The 17,218-nt window shown below is 40.8% G+C and overlaps 1 protein-coding gene across 3 annotated transcripts in view; it reads left to right on the top strand.

Annotated features, from left to right (window-relative positions):
- UGT3A2 (UDP glycosyltransferase family 3 member A2) overlaps window positions 1-17,218 on the top strand; it is a 60,336-nt gene that overhangs the window by 24,927 nt on the left and 18,191 nt on the right. Inside the window, exons 1-2 of one of the 3 annotated variants that reach the window (XM_081520898.1) lie at window positions 3,156-3,314; window positions 5,797-5,898. The exons of the other annotated variants lie outside the window; for them this stretch is intronic. Of the exons in view, the coding sequence (XP_081377024.1) occupies window positions 3,221-3,314; window positions 5,797-5,898 (196 nt within the window). The 5' untranslated portion in view covers window positions 3,156-3,220. Of the gene's footprint in view, window positions 1-3,155; window positions 3,315-5,796; window positions 5,899-17,218 lie in introns of those variants that run through there. 3 annotated transcript variants of the gene reach the window in all.

Raw genomic sequence — 17,218 nt, 5'->3', positions numbered from 1 at the left:
TAATATTTGTAAAATCAGAATTTTCCCATGTCCAACATTTAAGATTATAAACTCCTGGCAAATTTTCTTTCCTCTATATTCCCACCTATTTCAACATTGCTTCCGTCCCCTGCCCCAAATTATTCTGAAGCAAATCCAAAACATCCTAATACTTCATCTGTCTCCCAGAATGGATCTGAAGAGCCAAGGTATCTCTTTTTAAATAACCACAATAACATTATGATGCTTCTCCAAATGAATAGTAACTACTTAATATCATCAAATATTATGCTCCTATTTCTCTGATATTCATAAATTTTAGAGTTCATTTGAATCATGCCATCTAAAATTTTTATACTCCCAATACCCCCCACCCTTTCCTCTGGTAACCACAAATCTGATCTCACAATTTCCATTTGAACACAATACTTTAAAAACTGTGTTGTCAGTATAAAGAAAAGAGAACTGCAAAAAATTGTGTGGACTATTAAGTAGATTTGTTGTTCACAGTTGGTGGATTAGTATATTGGTACCTTCTTCCAGTGCTCAGTATGATTGAGCAAAGGAGTAAATATCAATACACCAAAGAGGTTGAGAGTCAGATTTTTTAACTTTAAAAAGGAAATTACAAATGTGAAGGTGGGGAAGATTAGAATCATCACTGGTTTGTATTGAAATTGAAGGTATCAGTGTGAATGCATGCTTTTTTAATAAACTAGATACAAACCTGACTATATATAGAGATACGGGTATGTAATATTTATATCTGTATCTATAAATTTCATGGGTTTCCCCAGTGGCTCAGCGGTTAAGAATCCACCTGCGATACAGAAGCTGCAGGAGACATGGATTCGATCCCTGGGCTGGGAAGAGTTCCTGGAGAAGGGAATGGCAACCCACTCCAGTATTCTTGCCTAGAGAATCCCATAGACAGAGGAGCCTGGTGGGTTGCAGTTCATAGGGTTGCAAAGAGTTGGACATGACTGTAAGCGACTGAGCACTATATATTTCATAACTGTCCACTTGAGGGATATAAAGAGTGGTGCTTCAATAGCAGTGAGCACTTCTAGTGCCATATCCAGGTTTCTAAACAGCAGTTCCTACTAAAAGGGTTCCTAAAGAAATGGGATGATTGTTAAACAGAGGAAGGGAAAGTACAAGATGAGTCTAGAAATCATGTGCAAGTAAGAAAGAAAAATCTCCAAAATAATGATGGTAAGATATTACATCCCATTGAAGAAATGTGAATCCAGGAGTAAAAACTGATAATAAATGGATAGAGACAGATAGTTAGACAGATAGATAGGTAGAGAGATAGTTAAATAGATGGGGCAGAAGGCAAAACTTTTGTTAGCAACAGTATTTGTTGTTTATACGCTAAGTCGTGTCTGACTTTTTGCAACCCCATGGACTGAAGCACACCAGGCTTCCCTGTCCTTCCCTATCTCCCAGAGTTTTCTCAAACTCATGTCCATACAACAGAATGCTGTATGATAAATGAAGAAAGAAAATGGAGTTAAAATCATAATTTTCCACAAAAGGAATAATTGAATCAGGCAATAAATAGAAAAGATAATAAAATAAGCGAGTGAAATTTGATGAACAGAATTTACACAGTTTCAAAAGGTCTCCCCACAACTTATTTCCTAATTTGGGCTAAAAAATAGTAGTTTTACAGTTGGGAATCTCAGTGGACACCACCTTCAACAAGTGATCAAAGTTATTATCACTAGCATTAGGAAAGACTGACATCATGTGCTTCCTGTTGTGATTCACTGAGATGCAATCAACACAGCTTTTGTAGTATTCCTGCTAAAACTCTGTAACATGAAGTAGAATGAAAAAACATCAGATAAACCCAAATTGAGAGCCATTTTACAAAATAAATGTCAGACATGAAAGAAAAACAGAAAGGCTGAGAAATCAATCCTTACTAAAGGAGATGAAACAGACATGATAGCTAAATGCAGTTGCTATCCCAGACTGATTCTTGCACCAGAAATAAATATTACAACACAGGATTGAGACAGTTGGTGGAATTTGAATAAGTTGGTAGATAAGGTAATGTGATTACACTAATGGCAAAGGGTACCTTCATATTGCAGATCAATTTTTTTTCCCACTGAGAAGACATAATATCTGCAAAGATGATAGTTGTCAATGTGTATGCTTGTAATCCGGCTTCCCTGGTGGCTCAGCAGTAAAGAATCCACCTGTAACGCAAGAGACGTGGGTTCAGTCCTTGGATATGGAAGCTCTCCTGGAGAAAGAATGGCAACCCACTCCAGTATTCTTTTCTGGGAAATCCTGGCGGTCTATAGTCCATGGGCTGCAAGAGTCGGACATGACTGAGAGGCTAAACCACAACAACAATGCATATAATCACAGAGCCTCAAACAGTACAGCCCAAACACAGAGGGAGGGACTTGGAAGGAAAAAAGTGAAATAATTATTAGGAGAGTTTAAAATTTTTTCTAAAGAAAAATTTCAGACTTTTATAAAAATAGAACATCTTTGTGCTCACCAATCCTACTTTATGATTCTCATTCAGAATTATAGTTTCAGCTTTTAGAGGTTCAGTCTTCTGAACCTGGACTTCCAGAGGTGTTTAAACCACTACACTAGCAACTTTCATGAGTGAGTTATTCAGTACTTTCCAAAGAAAATCTGAGCAATAAAGATAAGTCACTTTCCTTTGGTAATCAACTTCTAAGATCCTGAGCGTGGGACAACCAGCAGAGATTTTAAGCAGGTACCAGGGAAATGGGGCATTCCAATGGCCCTAGGAGATCTTTAGAGCAGTTCGAAAGGAGATGGGGTCTCATAACTTCTGGATGGATCCCTAAAAGGGTGTTGGGTCGGCACCATTTGGAGGTATAACTTTCTTCGGTGTGATTTCTTAAGGTCCCTACCATTACTGGTTCAGAGTGCTTTTCTATCGGGAAGGTGTGGTGATTAGGTAGACTGAGAGGGTTAAGGATTAGCACACTAATCCCTCCTTCTTCCTGCCCAGATTTAGGGAGGGTGAGGACAGAATATCCAATGGTGTACTTTCCTGGGGAGGAGAGGCCGAAGGGCGAGAGGGACGTACAGAGCCAAGACCCACAGGACCTCTGTCCCCTGGCTCCCGGCCCGCGTCTTTCCTTCACCGCCTGCGCGCTGCCTGTGCTGAGGGCGCACAGGTTCCCGGGCGCGGGGCGCGCAGCCTAAGGCTTGGCTCCGCAGCCTCGCCGGAGTGAGGATGGAGGCGCAGCGGGTGCTTCTTCTAGTCAGATGTTTACTGCCTGCGCTCCTGCTCTCAGAGGGCGCCAAAATCCTGACTATATCCTCACTGGGTGAGTGCTTGGCCGGAGAATCCGGACAGGCTTGTCCCAGGCTCCCGGCCAGAAGTCATGCCAACAGTCCCCTTAGTCAGAGGGGCTTTTCATACGGTTTTCCAGGCTGGGCTTGTGTCCTAGGCTGGAGGAGGGAGAGGCTGGTGAGGGCTGTGGGGCAGAGAGAGGTTTCTATTACCAAGGTGAAATTATTGATAGCCCTGGAGAAGAGGAACAGTTTCCTATCCTCTCTTTTTATTTGCTCTGGATGCGCTTCCCGGTGGGCATAGCGGGAGTTAGAAGTTTTGGTCTATTTCTGAGCTTGAGACCCCAGGCCGTCTCCTCCATGGTACCTGTGGGATTTTGAGAGGGTCACTCTAAACTTCTGAGGGGTGTGCAACAGATGCCAGTAGAAAGTAGAAGGTGGAGTCCATTCCAGGCTCTGGGGACAGGCGCTCCTGGGACAGCAGCACGAACTGGGAATGTTGCCTGAGAAACTGAGCGGGCGGTCAGACGGGAGGACCCCAGGGCAGTGGTGCATTTGGAGCCCCTCTCTCACCCGTGCTGATGGAAGCTTTTGAAGGAGAGTGGAGCTGTTGATTCTGCGCATTGTGGACCTAGTTTTATTTCCATTACTTTTGCCCCAGAGAGAACAGAAGACAAAAGGAGAAATTTTATCAGGATAAGGAGTCCTCAGAGGATGGAGTTTCTCCAAGGGTTTTATTCGACCCATCCTGAAGAGATGGGCTCCCAAGCTTGCTTTTAGATCCCAGAGAACCTGGGGATCCTAGAGCTGGAAGAAATCACAGAATTCCTCTCACTGGGCCTCCCTTTTTATTTCCTGAGAGGAAAATAGAGGGTCAGGGAAATGAGGTGCCTTTTACAAGAGCACAACAAACCTCTCTCCTGGCACACACTGGGAATTCACTTATGATTTCTTACCTCAAAACCATCCTCTTCCACAGATGTCACTCTTTTCCTTTTTTACAGTGGGGATTTCTAAAAAGCCTATTATAAACCTATTTTTAAATGATAGAGGTAACAGAGAAAAAGTTTTCTCTCTTGAAAGTACACTGTCTTCCAGCCTCAACTCCAAGGACAGAGCTGAGGCAGTTAACCAGGTGCCAGAAGCCCCAGCTTTGCCCCTTATGAAGAGCCACGTGAACAACTGTGTCTGTGCCAACCTCTTCTCCCTCGCAACTATTTCTTCCAACAGTTAATGTGAACAAGAGCAGGCAGTCTAAGCAGGAGTACTATGTTTTATGTAATTTGTGTTGCCTCAGGCAACACAAGTATGCATATAAAATACTTGAGTAACTCCCATAGATACACACTATGTAGTTCTGTACCACTCTCTGGGTTTCCCAGGTGTCTCAGGGGTAAAGAAGCCACCTGCCCATTCAGGAGATCAGGGTTCCCATCCCTGGGTCGGGAAGATCCCCAGAGAAGGAAATGGCAATCCACACCAGTGTTCTTGGCTGGGAAATTCCTTGGACAGAGGAGCCTGATGGGCTATATTGTCCCTGGGGTCGCACAGAGTCAGACACGACTTATCAACTGAGCCCTGCACATACTGCTCACCAATGACCTGATGATTGTGGGACTTTCCTCTCTCTAACCACCCCCACTTCCCAACTTTGGCAAGTCTGTCCCTTTCCTGGAGATGTGGCTTTCTCTGCTGCTGAGACTCACAGATGCAAGAAAAATGCCCCATGATAGTACATAATTTTAGATAGGATAGTGGTGTAATGGAGCTCACATCTCTCCCAAGGATTAAGCCTCTCTTTCTTAAAGATCCCAGGATTGTCCTAGGATGGATGTCCAGTTTCTCATGCATATAAGATACTGTAAGCCCATCCTATGGAGCCCACAGTTTTCCTGCTTGTCTTAATGGATGTGAGACATTCAACTGAGAAACTTTCTGTGAAATATATTTGAATCTCAAGCATTTTGGCTCTAAGTGGTGGCTCCACATTTTTTCTTCCAATGGCTGTTTCTTAGAGCCAAATTCAAGCTTCCATATTTCTGGCTCCACCTATAGCATTCATGTCCAAAGAGAAGAATTTCAGAAATAGCTTGGGTTGACTGTCTATTAGGAACACTCCACACTCATATGCATGGCACTGGGTCAGAATATCTACCAGTACAGTTATTTTTTTAGGCTATGGCATCTCCATAAGCCCCCAGCTAAAATGCAGTGTGTGCCTTATGATCAGGAACTCCAAAGACTTAAACACCAAAATTATATTACATTGTTGCAAAGACCACAAGTCACAAGAGGAAATCTTTGGTGGAGGATTGCCCTAGGTCAAAGATCTGGCCAGGCAGAATATACGTATCCAGTTTGGGGCTTAACCAGAGTGAGAAAGAGGAACTGGAGAAACTCATCTTTCTCTACCCACTGTCAGCTTTCTGTTGTCTTACCCTGGTTTGCCCCACACCTCCACATCAATTTCATACCCTTGGTTCTTATCTTCACAAAAATGATATATATTGTTCCTAGGTGGAAGCCATGTTCTACTAATGCACCGGCTGTCTCAGATTCTTCAGGATCATGGTCATAACATCACTATGCTTTCTAATAGAGGAAGAAGTCTAGGCTCAGGTATCTTTTTTCATAATTATTGAATTCTTCAATCCTAGCCAAAAAGAGGCAATGTCCTTTGTATAGTACTGCTTAACACAAAACTTTTTTGAATCTAGTATTGAAATAATGGACAAAATGTGTGGTGTGTGTGTGTGTATGTGTGTTTATGTTAAGTGCTGGCTATCATTTTTTTTTTTTTTTTAGAAAATGTTCCCTCTTCATTTTTTGGAAGCATTTTATTTTTAGACCTATTTATTTTTAATTGAAGGATACTTGCTTTACAGTATTGCAACTTGGTTCCTACCAAACATCAACATAAATCAGCCATAAGTCTACCCATGTCCACTCCCACTTGAACATCCCTCCCACCTTCCTCCTCATTCCACCCCTCTAGGTTGTTGTCAAGCCGCGGTTTGAGTTCCCTGAGTCATACAAGTGCTGGATAGCTCAATAACCTCTACACTTTATTTGTCTATGGTTTACCCCCTTATCTGAATGTCACTTTATTTCAGGCAAGCCCCCATACATTATTATTAAAAAATCAGTCGCCTCATGAGTTGTATATAGCAATGTCAGAAGTTCTTGAGTTACTGAATCTAGTGACTGGTTGAAAGAGTTTCAGCTAAAATGAAGCTTATCAATCCGATCATCTCTTCTCTGTTGACGGTTAAGGATACAGAGGCTCAGGGAACTTGAATGATTTGTTTGAGTTCACACAGCAAGTTAATAGAGTTGGGTGAATCTGGGACTTTAAGCTCTGGGTTTCTCCATCAGAGTTGCTAAAACTTAAATTAAAAAAAAAATTCCAAAATTAAGTAGCTTTTTTGGAAAAAATAAGTCTGAGGAATTATAAAATTCTGAAGATGAATTTCCAATTTTGCTCTTGTTTAGACTGTTCTAAAACAGTGTTAATCACCTTCTAGATTGGGTTCCATATTGTTCATCAAATATCCCTTCTATCCATACCCCTTTGTATCTGCCTTGACTGTCAGTCATGATGATTCATACATGAACATTTCATTTTGGTGGTTCCCATGGCTTTGAGAAACTGCCAAAAGACCCTCTATCTCTTTAAAAAAACTTACACAACACTCCAAAATCTGCAAACAGTTTGGGAGTTCCTCTTACTTTTACCTGAGTTTTAATACAAGTCCAAAGTTTCTTTCAGTATTCACATATCTATGAAAATTTCTGAGGTTTTGAAATAAAATATTCATTTTTCTCTTCCCTTGATGATGGCAGACTAAGATGTTGTATCTTTTATTCTCAGGGCTAAGGTGAACACCACTTGATATAGGGAGGAGCCCATGAGTCCAGTTAAAGTACCTGTTTAGATAACTTCCCTATAGTGATTTTTATTTACAACTTAAATAAATGACTTCAAAAATTTAAAGTAGCAGATATTTCTGATATTAGATGTACTATTGTTCCCATCAATACCTGAAATCACAAGTAGCAGGTTCCACTCTAAAGAGAACTTAATTGTCTGAAGTTCTGACTCTTTTCCTTTCCTAAAGACAGCTTCCCTGTATCTTTGTCTACTAGCTGGATGTTCCCTAAGTGACAGGTCCTCTTTGTTTTGGGGGGAACTGTACAGTTACATCACTGATTGGCTGGCTTACACACACTCAAGCCAATATCTTCCTGGAGTAACTTTCTCTTGACTGGACAATTCTCACTCTTTTCAGCAAGTTCTGTTTTCTTTGGGTGTGTAGGTATGAGAGTACATCAAGGAAACTCTATATTGAAATTCAGGCTTTTAACTGGGCTCGTGGGCTCTTCCCTTTATCAAGTGGTGTCTCACCTTAGCCCTGAGAACAAAATATACAATATCTTAGTCTACTGTCATCAAGAGAAGGCAATTTGGGGAGCTTATAAAGCTTAATAAAATACAACTGTATATCCCTCTGAATTTTAGAACCAACTGAGAGAAAGTTACAGGAGTTAGACAGATGAATATAAAAATGTCACCTTTATCAAGTTGGTTCACTTGTCCGTAGATATTCATTAAATATCAAAGTTAGGTAACAGCGTGGAAAGAGACCCTGTATAATCTCTGTTATTCTGCCTCATCATCGATGGTAACCATTCCTGGCTTTGGGTCAGTTTAGTTCAGTTCAGTTGTTCAGTCATGTCCGACTCTTTGCGACCCTATGGACTGCAACACCCCAGGCTTCCCTGTCCCTCACCAACTCCCGGAGCTTACCCAAACTCATGTCCATTGAGTTGGTGATGCCATCCAACCATCTCATTCTCTGTTGTCCCCTTCTCCTCCTGCCTTCAATCTTTCCCAGCATCAGGGTCTTTTCCAAGGAGTCAGTTCTTTGCCTCAGGTGGCCAAAGTACTGGAGCTTCAGCTTCAGCATCAATCCTTCCAATGAATATTCAAGACTGATTTCCTTTAGGATGGACTGGTTGGATCTCTTTGCAGTCCAAGGGACTCTCAAGAGTCTTCTCGAACACCACAGTTCAAAAGCATCAATTCTTCAGTGCTCAGCTTTCTTCACCATCCAACTCTCACATCCATACATGACCACTGGAAAAACCATAACTTTGACTAGACAGACCTTTGTTGGCCAAGTAATGTCTCTGCTTTGTAATATGCTGTCTAGGTTGGTCATAGCTTTTCTTCCAAGGAGCAAGCATCTTTTAATTTCATGGCTGCAATCACCATCTGCAGTGATTTTGAAGCCCCACCCCCGCCAAAATAAAGTCTCTCACTGTTTCCATTATTTCCCCATCTGTTTACCATGAAATGATGGGAGCAGATGCCATGATCTTTGTTTTTTGAATGTTGAGTTTTAAGCCAACTTTTTCACTTTCTTCTTTCACTTTCATCAAGAGGCTCTTTAGTTCTTCTTTGCTTTCTGCCATAAGGGTCGTGTGAGGCTGGCTTCGGGTGGTTTCATCACGTCTGTGCATTGAAATGTACTCAAGAAGACTCTAACTCCACAGCTTTTCCTCTATGTGGTGCTCTTTTGGTTTTCTGGCATTCTGCGTTGTGAATTCTAGCTGCTGTGGGACACAGCCAGGCCAGATCTGGGTACTTCTTCCATGAGCTGTACCCTAGAAATTTTCTTCAGCCAGCCATCAACGCCCTGAACTGCTGGGTGTCCAATGTCTAAAAGCCATTTTATTGTATATTGTTCTTTTATTTTTTTAGTTGTTTTAAGTAGGAAGTAAATATAATCTTGTTACTTCCTCTTGGCCACAGAAATTCCTTATCGTCATTATTATAAAACATTTTTGAAGTAATATTGCATAAACTGCACATATTTAAAGTATATATGTATATATATATACAAGTATATATTTAACTGTGAAACCAACATAATTAAGATAGCAAAATATATTTCTTACCCCCAAAGATTTCTCATGTCCTTTTGCAGTTTCCCATTCTGGTCCTCTCTTCTCATTTTCCAATTCTCATTGCCAGTCAATTGCTAATATGTCACCATATGTTAGTTTGCATCTTCTAGATTTTACATAAATTTGATCATAATTACTCTTATATTTTATTTTACTCAGCATAATTATTTTGAGATTCATTTACATTGTGTGTCTGAATAGTTCATTCCCTTTTATGCTGAGTAATGTGCTATTGTGTAGATCATCACAACACGTTTATTGACTTGCTTGTTGATGGACTTTAGAGTTGTTTCCAGTTTTGCGCTATTAAAAATAAACCTGCTATTGACACTTGTGGCCAAGGCTTTGTATGAACATGTGTTGTCTTTTCTCTGAAGTAATTGGTAAGAATGCAGTGATGATTAGGTGTATGTAGCGTTAGGAGTATGTTTACCTCTTTAAGAAATGGTCAAACTATTTTCTAAAATGGTTCTAACATTCTACTTTCTCACAAAAAAAGTGAGAATGCAAGTTTCATGTGTACCAAATCCTTGTCAATACTTGGTATAGTTAGTCTTTTCAACTTTAGCCATTCTTATGTAGATGTTTAGTTGTATTTAGTTGTGGTTTTTGTTTGCATTTCCTTCATGACTGTTGATGCTAAGCATTTTTTATGTGCTTGTCACCCATATATCTTCATTGGTGATATATGGGTGATACATGATTTATCAGGGCTTCCCTGGTGGCTCAGATGGTAAAGCATCTGCCTGTAATGCGGGAGACCTGGGTTCGATCCGTGGGTTGGGGAGATCCCCTGGTGAAGGAAATGGCAACTCACTCCAGTATTCTTGCCAGGAAAATTCCATGGGCGGAGGAGCCTGGTAGGCTACAGTCCATGAGGTCACAAAGACTCAGATACTACTGAGCGACTTCACTTTCACTTTTCACAGTTCGTCACATTTTTCCCATTTTCTTTTTTTGGCCACTCCACCCATCTTGCAGGATCATTGTTCCCCAACCAGGGATTGAACTCACACTCTGGCAATGAAAGCACTGAATCCTAATCCATGGACCACCAGGGAATTCCCAAATTTTCCCCATTTTTAAAGTTGAGTAGCTTGTTTTCCTGTTATTGAATTTTCAGAGTCCTTTAAATATATATTTTGAATATAAATATTTCATCAGATATAAGCTTTGCAAATATTCTCTCCCAGTTTATGGCTTATCTTTTTCATAGCAGTGTCTTTTGAAGAGCACGATTTCTAATTTTGATGAGATTGAATTTCATGCTTTTGCTATATGTATTGGTATGAATATATAATTTTTTGTTTATTCCACTAACATGAATTTCACTGATTGATATTCAAATGTTAAACTAAGCTCATTTCTTGGGAATGTTAATTGACTTGTTCAAGATATATTTTCCATTTTATATATTTTTAGATTCAGTTGCCTTAAATTTTGGTTTAAAATTATATATCTGTATTCATGTGGGATATTGTTCTGTGATTTCTTTGAGATGTGTTTTTCTGGCATTGATATCAGTACAATGCTTGCCGTACAGGATGAATTTTGGAGGGCTCTCTCAGTTTTCCAGAAGAGTTTGGGCCTATGGGGGCTAGTCTGGTGCTGTGGTAGGCTGAAAGCCTGGGTTTTTAGAAGCTGGTTGGCAGTCCAGATTTACAGAGGCTGGCCTGATACTATGGGCTTCCCCAATGACTCAGGGATAAAGGGGAGACACAGGAGATGCAGGTTGGTCCCTGGGTCAGGAAGACCCCTGGAGGAGGAAATGGCAACTCGCTTCAGTATTCTTGTCTGGAAAATCCCATGTAGCCTGGTGGGCTACACTCCTTAGGATCACAGAAGAGTCAGACATGACTGAGCAACTGAGCTACTGAGCACACAATCTTGCTATGCTCTTCTTGTTGGAAGTGAGTCCTGAGGTCCAGCCCACACTCAAGGGGAGATGAGTTACATGAGAACTTGAATACCAGGGGAAAGGAATGTGAAGGAGGAGGGGCAGCCTCAGAGGCTGTCTACCACACCTATTTTTCCCAGTGGCACTAGTGGTAAAGAACCCACCTGCCAATGCAGGAGACATAAGAGATGCAGGTTCGATCTCTGGGTAGGGAAGATCCCTTGGAGAAGGAAATGGCAACCCACTCCAGTATTCTTGCCTGGAGAATTTCATGGACAGAGAAGCCTGGTGAGCTGCAGTCCATGGGTTTGAAAAGAGTCAGACATGACTGAAGTGACTTCACAGGCACATGCATGGCCTGATAATTGGGGTCAACCTGAGTTGTGAGAGTCTTTACGAGTCTGGGACCATGGAAACTGGCAGGCAACAGGGTGGGCCAGGGACCTGGGTTTGTGGGAGTGCCTGGGAAGTCTGGTGCCATGGAAGGCATCTCTGACTGTGGAAGTCAGTTCTGTGCTGGGGTGGGCCAGTGCCAGGGTACATGGTAAAGTTGGATCTTACTTCACTTTCTTTCTCCCATGGGAAAGGTAACTGTCCCTGTGCTTGGCTGCCTGGGCTTGCTGGAGACGTAAGATGGGTAATATGAATCTATCATTCCTACCCTCTTCAATACATCTTATCTCATTTCTGTGCTTTGCCCAGGTGGTGTGATCCCCTGTCTGGGATCCTTAGCTCCTGTGAAGTTATTTTCATGCATGAATAGTTTTTCAGATTGGTGTTTCTGGAAGGGGATGGGGCTAGAAATTCTTATACCATCATTTTACTGGTATTACTTAAGGAGTTTGCTGTTTCTACACTCAAGTGTTTGTGAGTTTCTCGAATTCTGTTTCTGATTTCTAATTTCATTCCACTATGTTGGAGAAAATAACCATGTATTTTTTTCTTTTCATTTATTGTGTTTTAGTAATGACTTAAACATGGTGTGTTCTGGAGAATGTTCTGTGTGCACTTGAAAAAAAATACATTTTGCTGTTGTTGGGTGGAGTGCTTTATAGATACCAGTTATCCATAATTGGTTGATAGTTGTATTCAAACATTTGGCTTCCTTGTTGATATTTTGCCTAATACTGCATCCATTTTAGTTCATGTATTCTCCCTTTTTTATCCTCTTTACATTAAGTGGATATTTTCTATTTTGTATTTTAAGTTCTTTAATAATTTCTTCACTATTTTAAAAGTTTTTTTTTTTTTTTACTTAACAGTTGTTCTTCAGTTCAGTTCAGTCACTCAGTCATGTCCTACTCTTTGTAACTCCATGGACTGCAGCACACCAGGCTTTCCTGTCCATCACCAACTCCCAGGGTTTACTCAAACTCATGTCCATTGTGTCGGTGATGCCATCCAACCATCTCATCCTCTGTTGTCCCCTTCTCCTCCTGCCCTCAATCTTTCCCAGCATCATAGGAATCAGTTCTTCCCATCAGGTGACCAAAGTATTGGAGTTCCAGCTTCAACATCAGTCCTTCCAATGAATATTCAGGACTGATCTCCTTTAGGATGGACTGGTTGGATCTCCTTGTTGTCCAAGAGACTCTCAAGAATCTTCTCGAACACCACAGTTCAAAAGCATCAATTCTTCGACACTCAGCTTTCTTTTTAGTCCAACTTTCACATCCATACATGACTACTGGAAAAACCATAGCCTTGACAAAATGGACCTTTGTTGGCAAAGTAATGTGTCTGGTTTTTAATATGCTGTCTAGGTTGGTCATAACTTTCCTTCCAAGGAGTAAGCGTCTTTTAATTTCATGGCTGCAATCACCATTTACAGTGATTTTGGAGCCCCCCAAAATAAAGTCTGACACTGTTTCCACTGCTTCCCCATCTACTTGCCATGAAGTGATGGGACAAGATGCCATGATCTTAGTTTTCTGAATGTTGAGCTTTAAGCCAACTTTTTCACTCTTTCTGCTATAATGGTGGTATCATCTGCATATCTGAGGTTATTGATATTTCTCCTGGCAATCTTGATTCCAGCTTGTGCTTCATCCAGCCCAGCGTTTCTCATGATGTACTCTGCATATAAGTTAAATAAGCAGGGTGACAATATATAGCCTTGACGTACTCCTTTTCCTATTTGGAACCAGCCTGTTGTTCCATGTTCAGTTCTAACTGTTGCTTCCTGACCTGCATACAGGTTTCTCAAGAGACAGGTCAGGTAGTCTGGTATTCCCATCTCTTTCAGAATTTTCCACAGTTTATTGTGATCCACACAGTCAAAGGCTTTGGCATAGTCAATAAAGCAGAAATAGATGTTTTTCTGGAACTCTCTTGCTTTTTCGATGATTCAGTGGATGTTGGCAATTTGATCTCTGGTTCCTCTGCCTTTTCTAAAACCAGCTTGAACATCTGGAAGTTCACGGTTCATGTATTGCTGAAGCCTGGCTTGGAGAATTTTCACCATTACTTTACTAGCATGTGAGATGAGTCCAATTGTGCAGTAGCTTGAGCATTCTTTGGCATTGCCTTTCTTTGGGATTGGAATGAAAACTGACCTTTTCCAGTCCTGTGGCCACTGCTGAGTTTTCCAAATTTGCTGGCATATTGAGTGCAGCACTTTCACTTTCACTTTCAGCATCATCTTTCAGGATTTGAAATAGCTCAACTGGAATTCCATCACCTCCACTAGCTTTGTTCATAGTGATGCTTCCTAAGGCCCACTTGACTTCACATTCCAGGATGTCTGGCTCTAAGTGAGTGATCACACCATCATGATTATCTGGGTCGTGAAGATCTTTTTTGTACAGTTTTTATGTGTGTTCTTGCCACCTCTTCTTAATATCTTCTGCTTCTGTTAGGTCCCTACAATTTCTGTCCTTTTTTGAGCCCATCTTTGCATGAAATATTCCCTTGGTGTCTCAGATTTTCTTGAAGACATCTCTAGTCTTTCCCATTCCATTGTTTTCCTCTGTTTCTTTACACTGATCACTGAGGAAGGCTTTCTTATCTCTCCTTGCTATTCTTTGGAACTCTGCATTCAAATGGGTATCTATTTCCTTTTCTCCTTTGCTTTTTGCTTCTCTTCTTTTCACAGCTATTTGTAAGACCTCCTCAGACAGCCATTTTGCTTTTTTGCATTTATTTTTCTTGGGGATGGTCTTGATCCCTGCCTCCGGTACAATGTCACGAACCTCTGTGCATAGTTCATCAGACACTCTGTCTATCAGATCTAGTCTCTTAAATCTATTTCTCACTTCCACTGTATAATCATAAGGGATTTGATTTAGGTTATACCTGAATAGTCTAGTGGTTTTCCCTACTTTCTTCAATTTAAGTCTGAATTTGGCAATAAGGAGTTCATGATCTGAGCCACAGTCAGCTCCTGGTCTTGTTTTCACTGACTGTATAGTGCTTCTTGATCTTTGGCTGCAAAGAATATAATCAATCTGATTTTGGTGTTGACCATCTGGTGATGTTCATGTATAGAGTCTTCTCTTGTGTTGTTGGAAGAGGGTGTTTGCTATATCCAGTGCATTCTCTTGGCAAAATTCTATTAGCCTTTGCCCTGCTTCACTCTGTACTCCAAGGCCAAATTTGCCTGTTGCTCCAGGTGTTTCTTGACTCTCTACTTCTGCATTCCAGTCCCCTGTAATGAAAAGGACATCTTTTTGGGGTGTAAGTTCTAGAAGGTCTTGTAGGTCTTCATAGCAGTTGTTCTAGGACTTCCTATATACATCTTATCTCATTAGAATCACCTGCTTGGAACTGCCCTGGAGGTCCAGTGGTTTGGACTCTGTGCTTCCACTAGAAGTGGTGCGGGTTTGATCCCTGGTCAAAGAACTGATATCCCACATGCTGCCTTGTGCAGCCAAGAGATATGTAAATATACATACATATATACCAAGTGGGCGCCCCAAGTGGCTAAAGTGGTAAAGAATCTGCCTGCTGATGCAGGAGATGCAGGAGACACAGGTTCCATCCCTGGGTTGGGAAGATCCCTTGGAGTAGGAAATGGCAACCCACTCCAGTATTCTTGCATAGAAAATTCCATGGACAGAGGAGCCTGGTGGGCTAAAGTCCATGGGGTTGCAAAGAGTCAGACACCACTAAGCCACTGGACACATGTATGTATATGTGTGTGTGTGTGTGTGTGTGTGTGTATACATATATATATATATATTTATATATACATATATATATAGTCACTTGCTTGATTAAATTTCTACTAATTTAATTCCAGTGAGATATAGATCTGTTACTCATTTATAGTTCTCCATTGTCCTCTTTTCAGTGGTATTTTTGTTATACACATTACATCTATAAATGTTACAGACTGAACAATACTTTGTTATAGTTATTACTTAAATTATTTTTATATCTTTTATGAATGAGGGCAAGTATATATGTAAAACTTTTGTTCTATCAAACTTAGTATTTTTAATTTGTGTTTCTCATAATTTTATGTGTTAGTACCATCTAGATTCTTTTTCTTGGCCCAGTTTGGCTTTCCTTAGCCCCAGTGCTCTTTTTGTTGTTGACAATATATTACATTTCCATGTGTTATAGAACCAATAATATATTATATAACACACTATATAATATATACGTATTGTTTTGTAGGATTTCTTTTAAAATCAGTTATGAGAACTTTGAAGATAAGCAAATAGATCTCTTTTGTGGAAAGACTGAGGATGTGTTAGTCTGCTGCTCTCTGCTGGGTCCAGGAGGGTTAGCCATAGTGGGTCTGCATGAGCAGATGGAAACCTGTTTCTTAGTTTGCTATATCCTTGTGTTTCTTGTGGATGTGAATGCCATCTGCTTTGAAATCTAGAGGTTTGGGGGGTTTGTCCATCAAGTAGAGGTTTTAAATGTTGGAGCTCCAGATATGGGGGTTCAAACCCTTTGCTTCTCAGGAAGAAGTTGGGAGTTGTGAGTTTCTTCCCAATTGTGGGTTGTTGTGTCAGGGCTGGGGTTTATGGTAAGACTGTGTCTCAGCCTCTCCTACCCATTTTGATGTGCTGTTTTCTTTTTTTGCTCAACAGATGCATAGTCACTCAGCTAGTTCCTGAATTTCTTTCAGAGGGAATTGATCTGTATGTAGCTACAGATATGATGGGTTCATGGAGCCATCAAATAGAAGTTTAAGAGCCTCCTACGCACCATCTTATTTTAAAAAACTTTTTTATTTTGTATTGGAGTATAGCCAATTAACAATGTTGTGATAGCTTCAGGTTAACAGTGAAGGGACTCAGCCATACGTATATATATGTTCATTCTCCCTCAAACTCTCCTCTCATCCAGGCTGCTGCTGCATAACATTGCTATACAGTAAGTTCTTGTTGGTTATTCATTTTGAATATAGCAGTGTGTACATGTCCATCCCAAACTTCTCAACTATCCCTTCCTTCCATTCTTCTCCCCTGCCCCTGGGGCAACCGTAAGTTCATTCTCTAAGTCTATGAGTCTCTTTCTGTTTTGTAAATAAGTTCATTTGCACCATTTCTTTTTCGATTCCACATATAAGGGATGCCATATGGTATTTCTCCTTCTGTGTCTGATTTACTTCTTTCAATATGTATGTCACCATCTTGAATTGGAACTGACAGCTTCATTCTTTTGTGTGTGGAGATCTAGTTTTCCCAGTATCACTTGTTGAAAAGACTTTCCTTTCTCATTGGATGGTCATGGTCCCTTGTCAAAAATGTTTTTGGGAGCTCTTTTTCTATTGGTCTGCATGTCTGTTTTATTCTAGTTCCATACTATATTAATTACTGTAGCTTTCTAGTGAATTTTGGAATCAGGAAATGTGATTCCTCCAGCTTTGTTCTTTTCATGATTGCTTTGGCTATGGGTGGTTCAGTGGTAAAGAACCTGCCTACCAATGCAGGAGATGCAAGAGACTCGAGTTCAATCACTGGGTCAGGAAGATCCCCTGGAGTATTAAATGGCAACCCACTCCAGTATTCTTGCCTGGAAAATTCCATGGATAGAGGAGCCTGATGGGCTATAGTCTATAGCTTCACAAAGAGTGGGACATGCCTGAGCATGGGTGCTTGTGGCTTTGGCTATTTG

Source organism: Giraffa tippelskirchi, chromosome 8 (assembly GCF_054371585.1).
Source record: "Giraffa tippelskirchi isolate mGirTip1 chromosome 8, T2T-mGirTip1v1.2.pri, whole genome shotgun sequence".
Lineage (NCBI taxonomy): Eukaryota > Metazoa > Chordata > Mammalia > Artiodactyla > Giraffidae > Giraffa > Giraffa tippelskirchi.
This window is presented reverse-complemented; position numbering and strand designations above follow the sequence as displayed.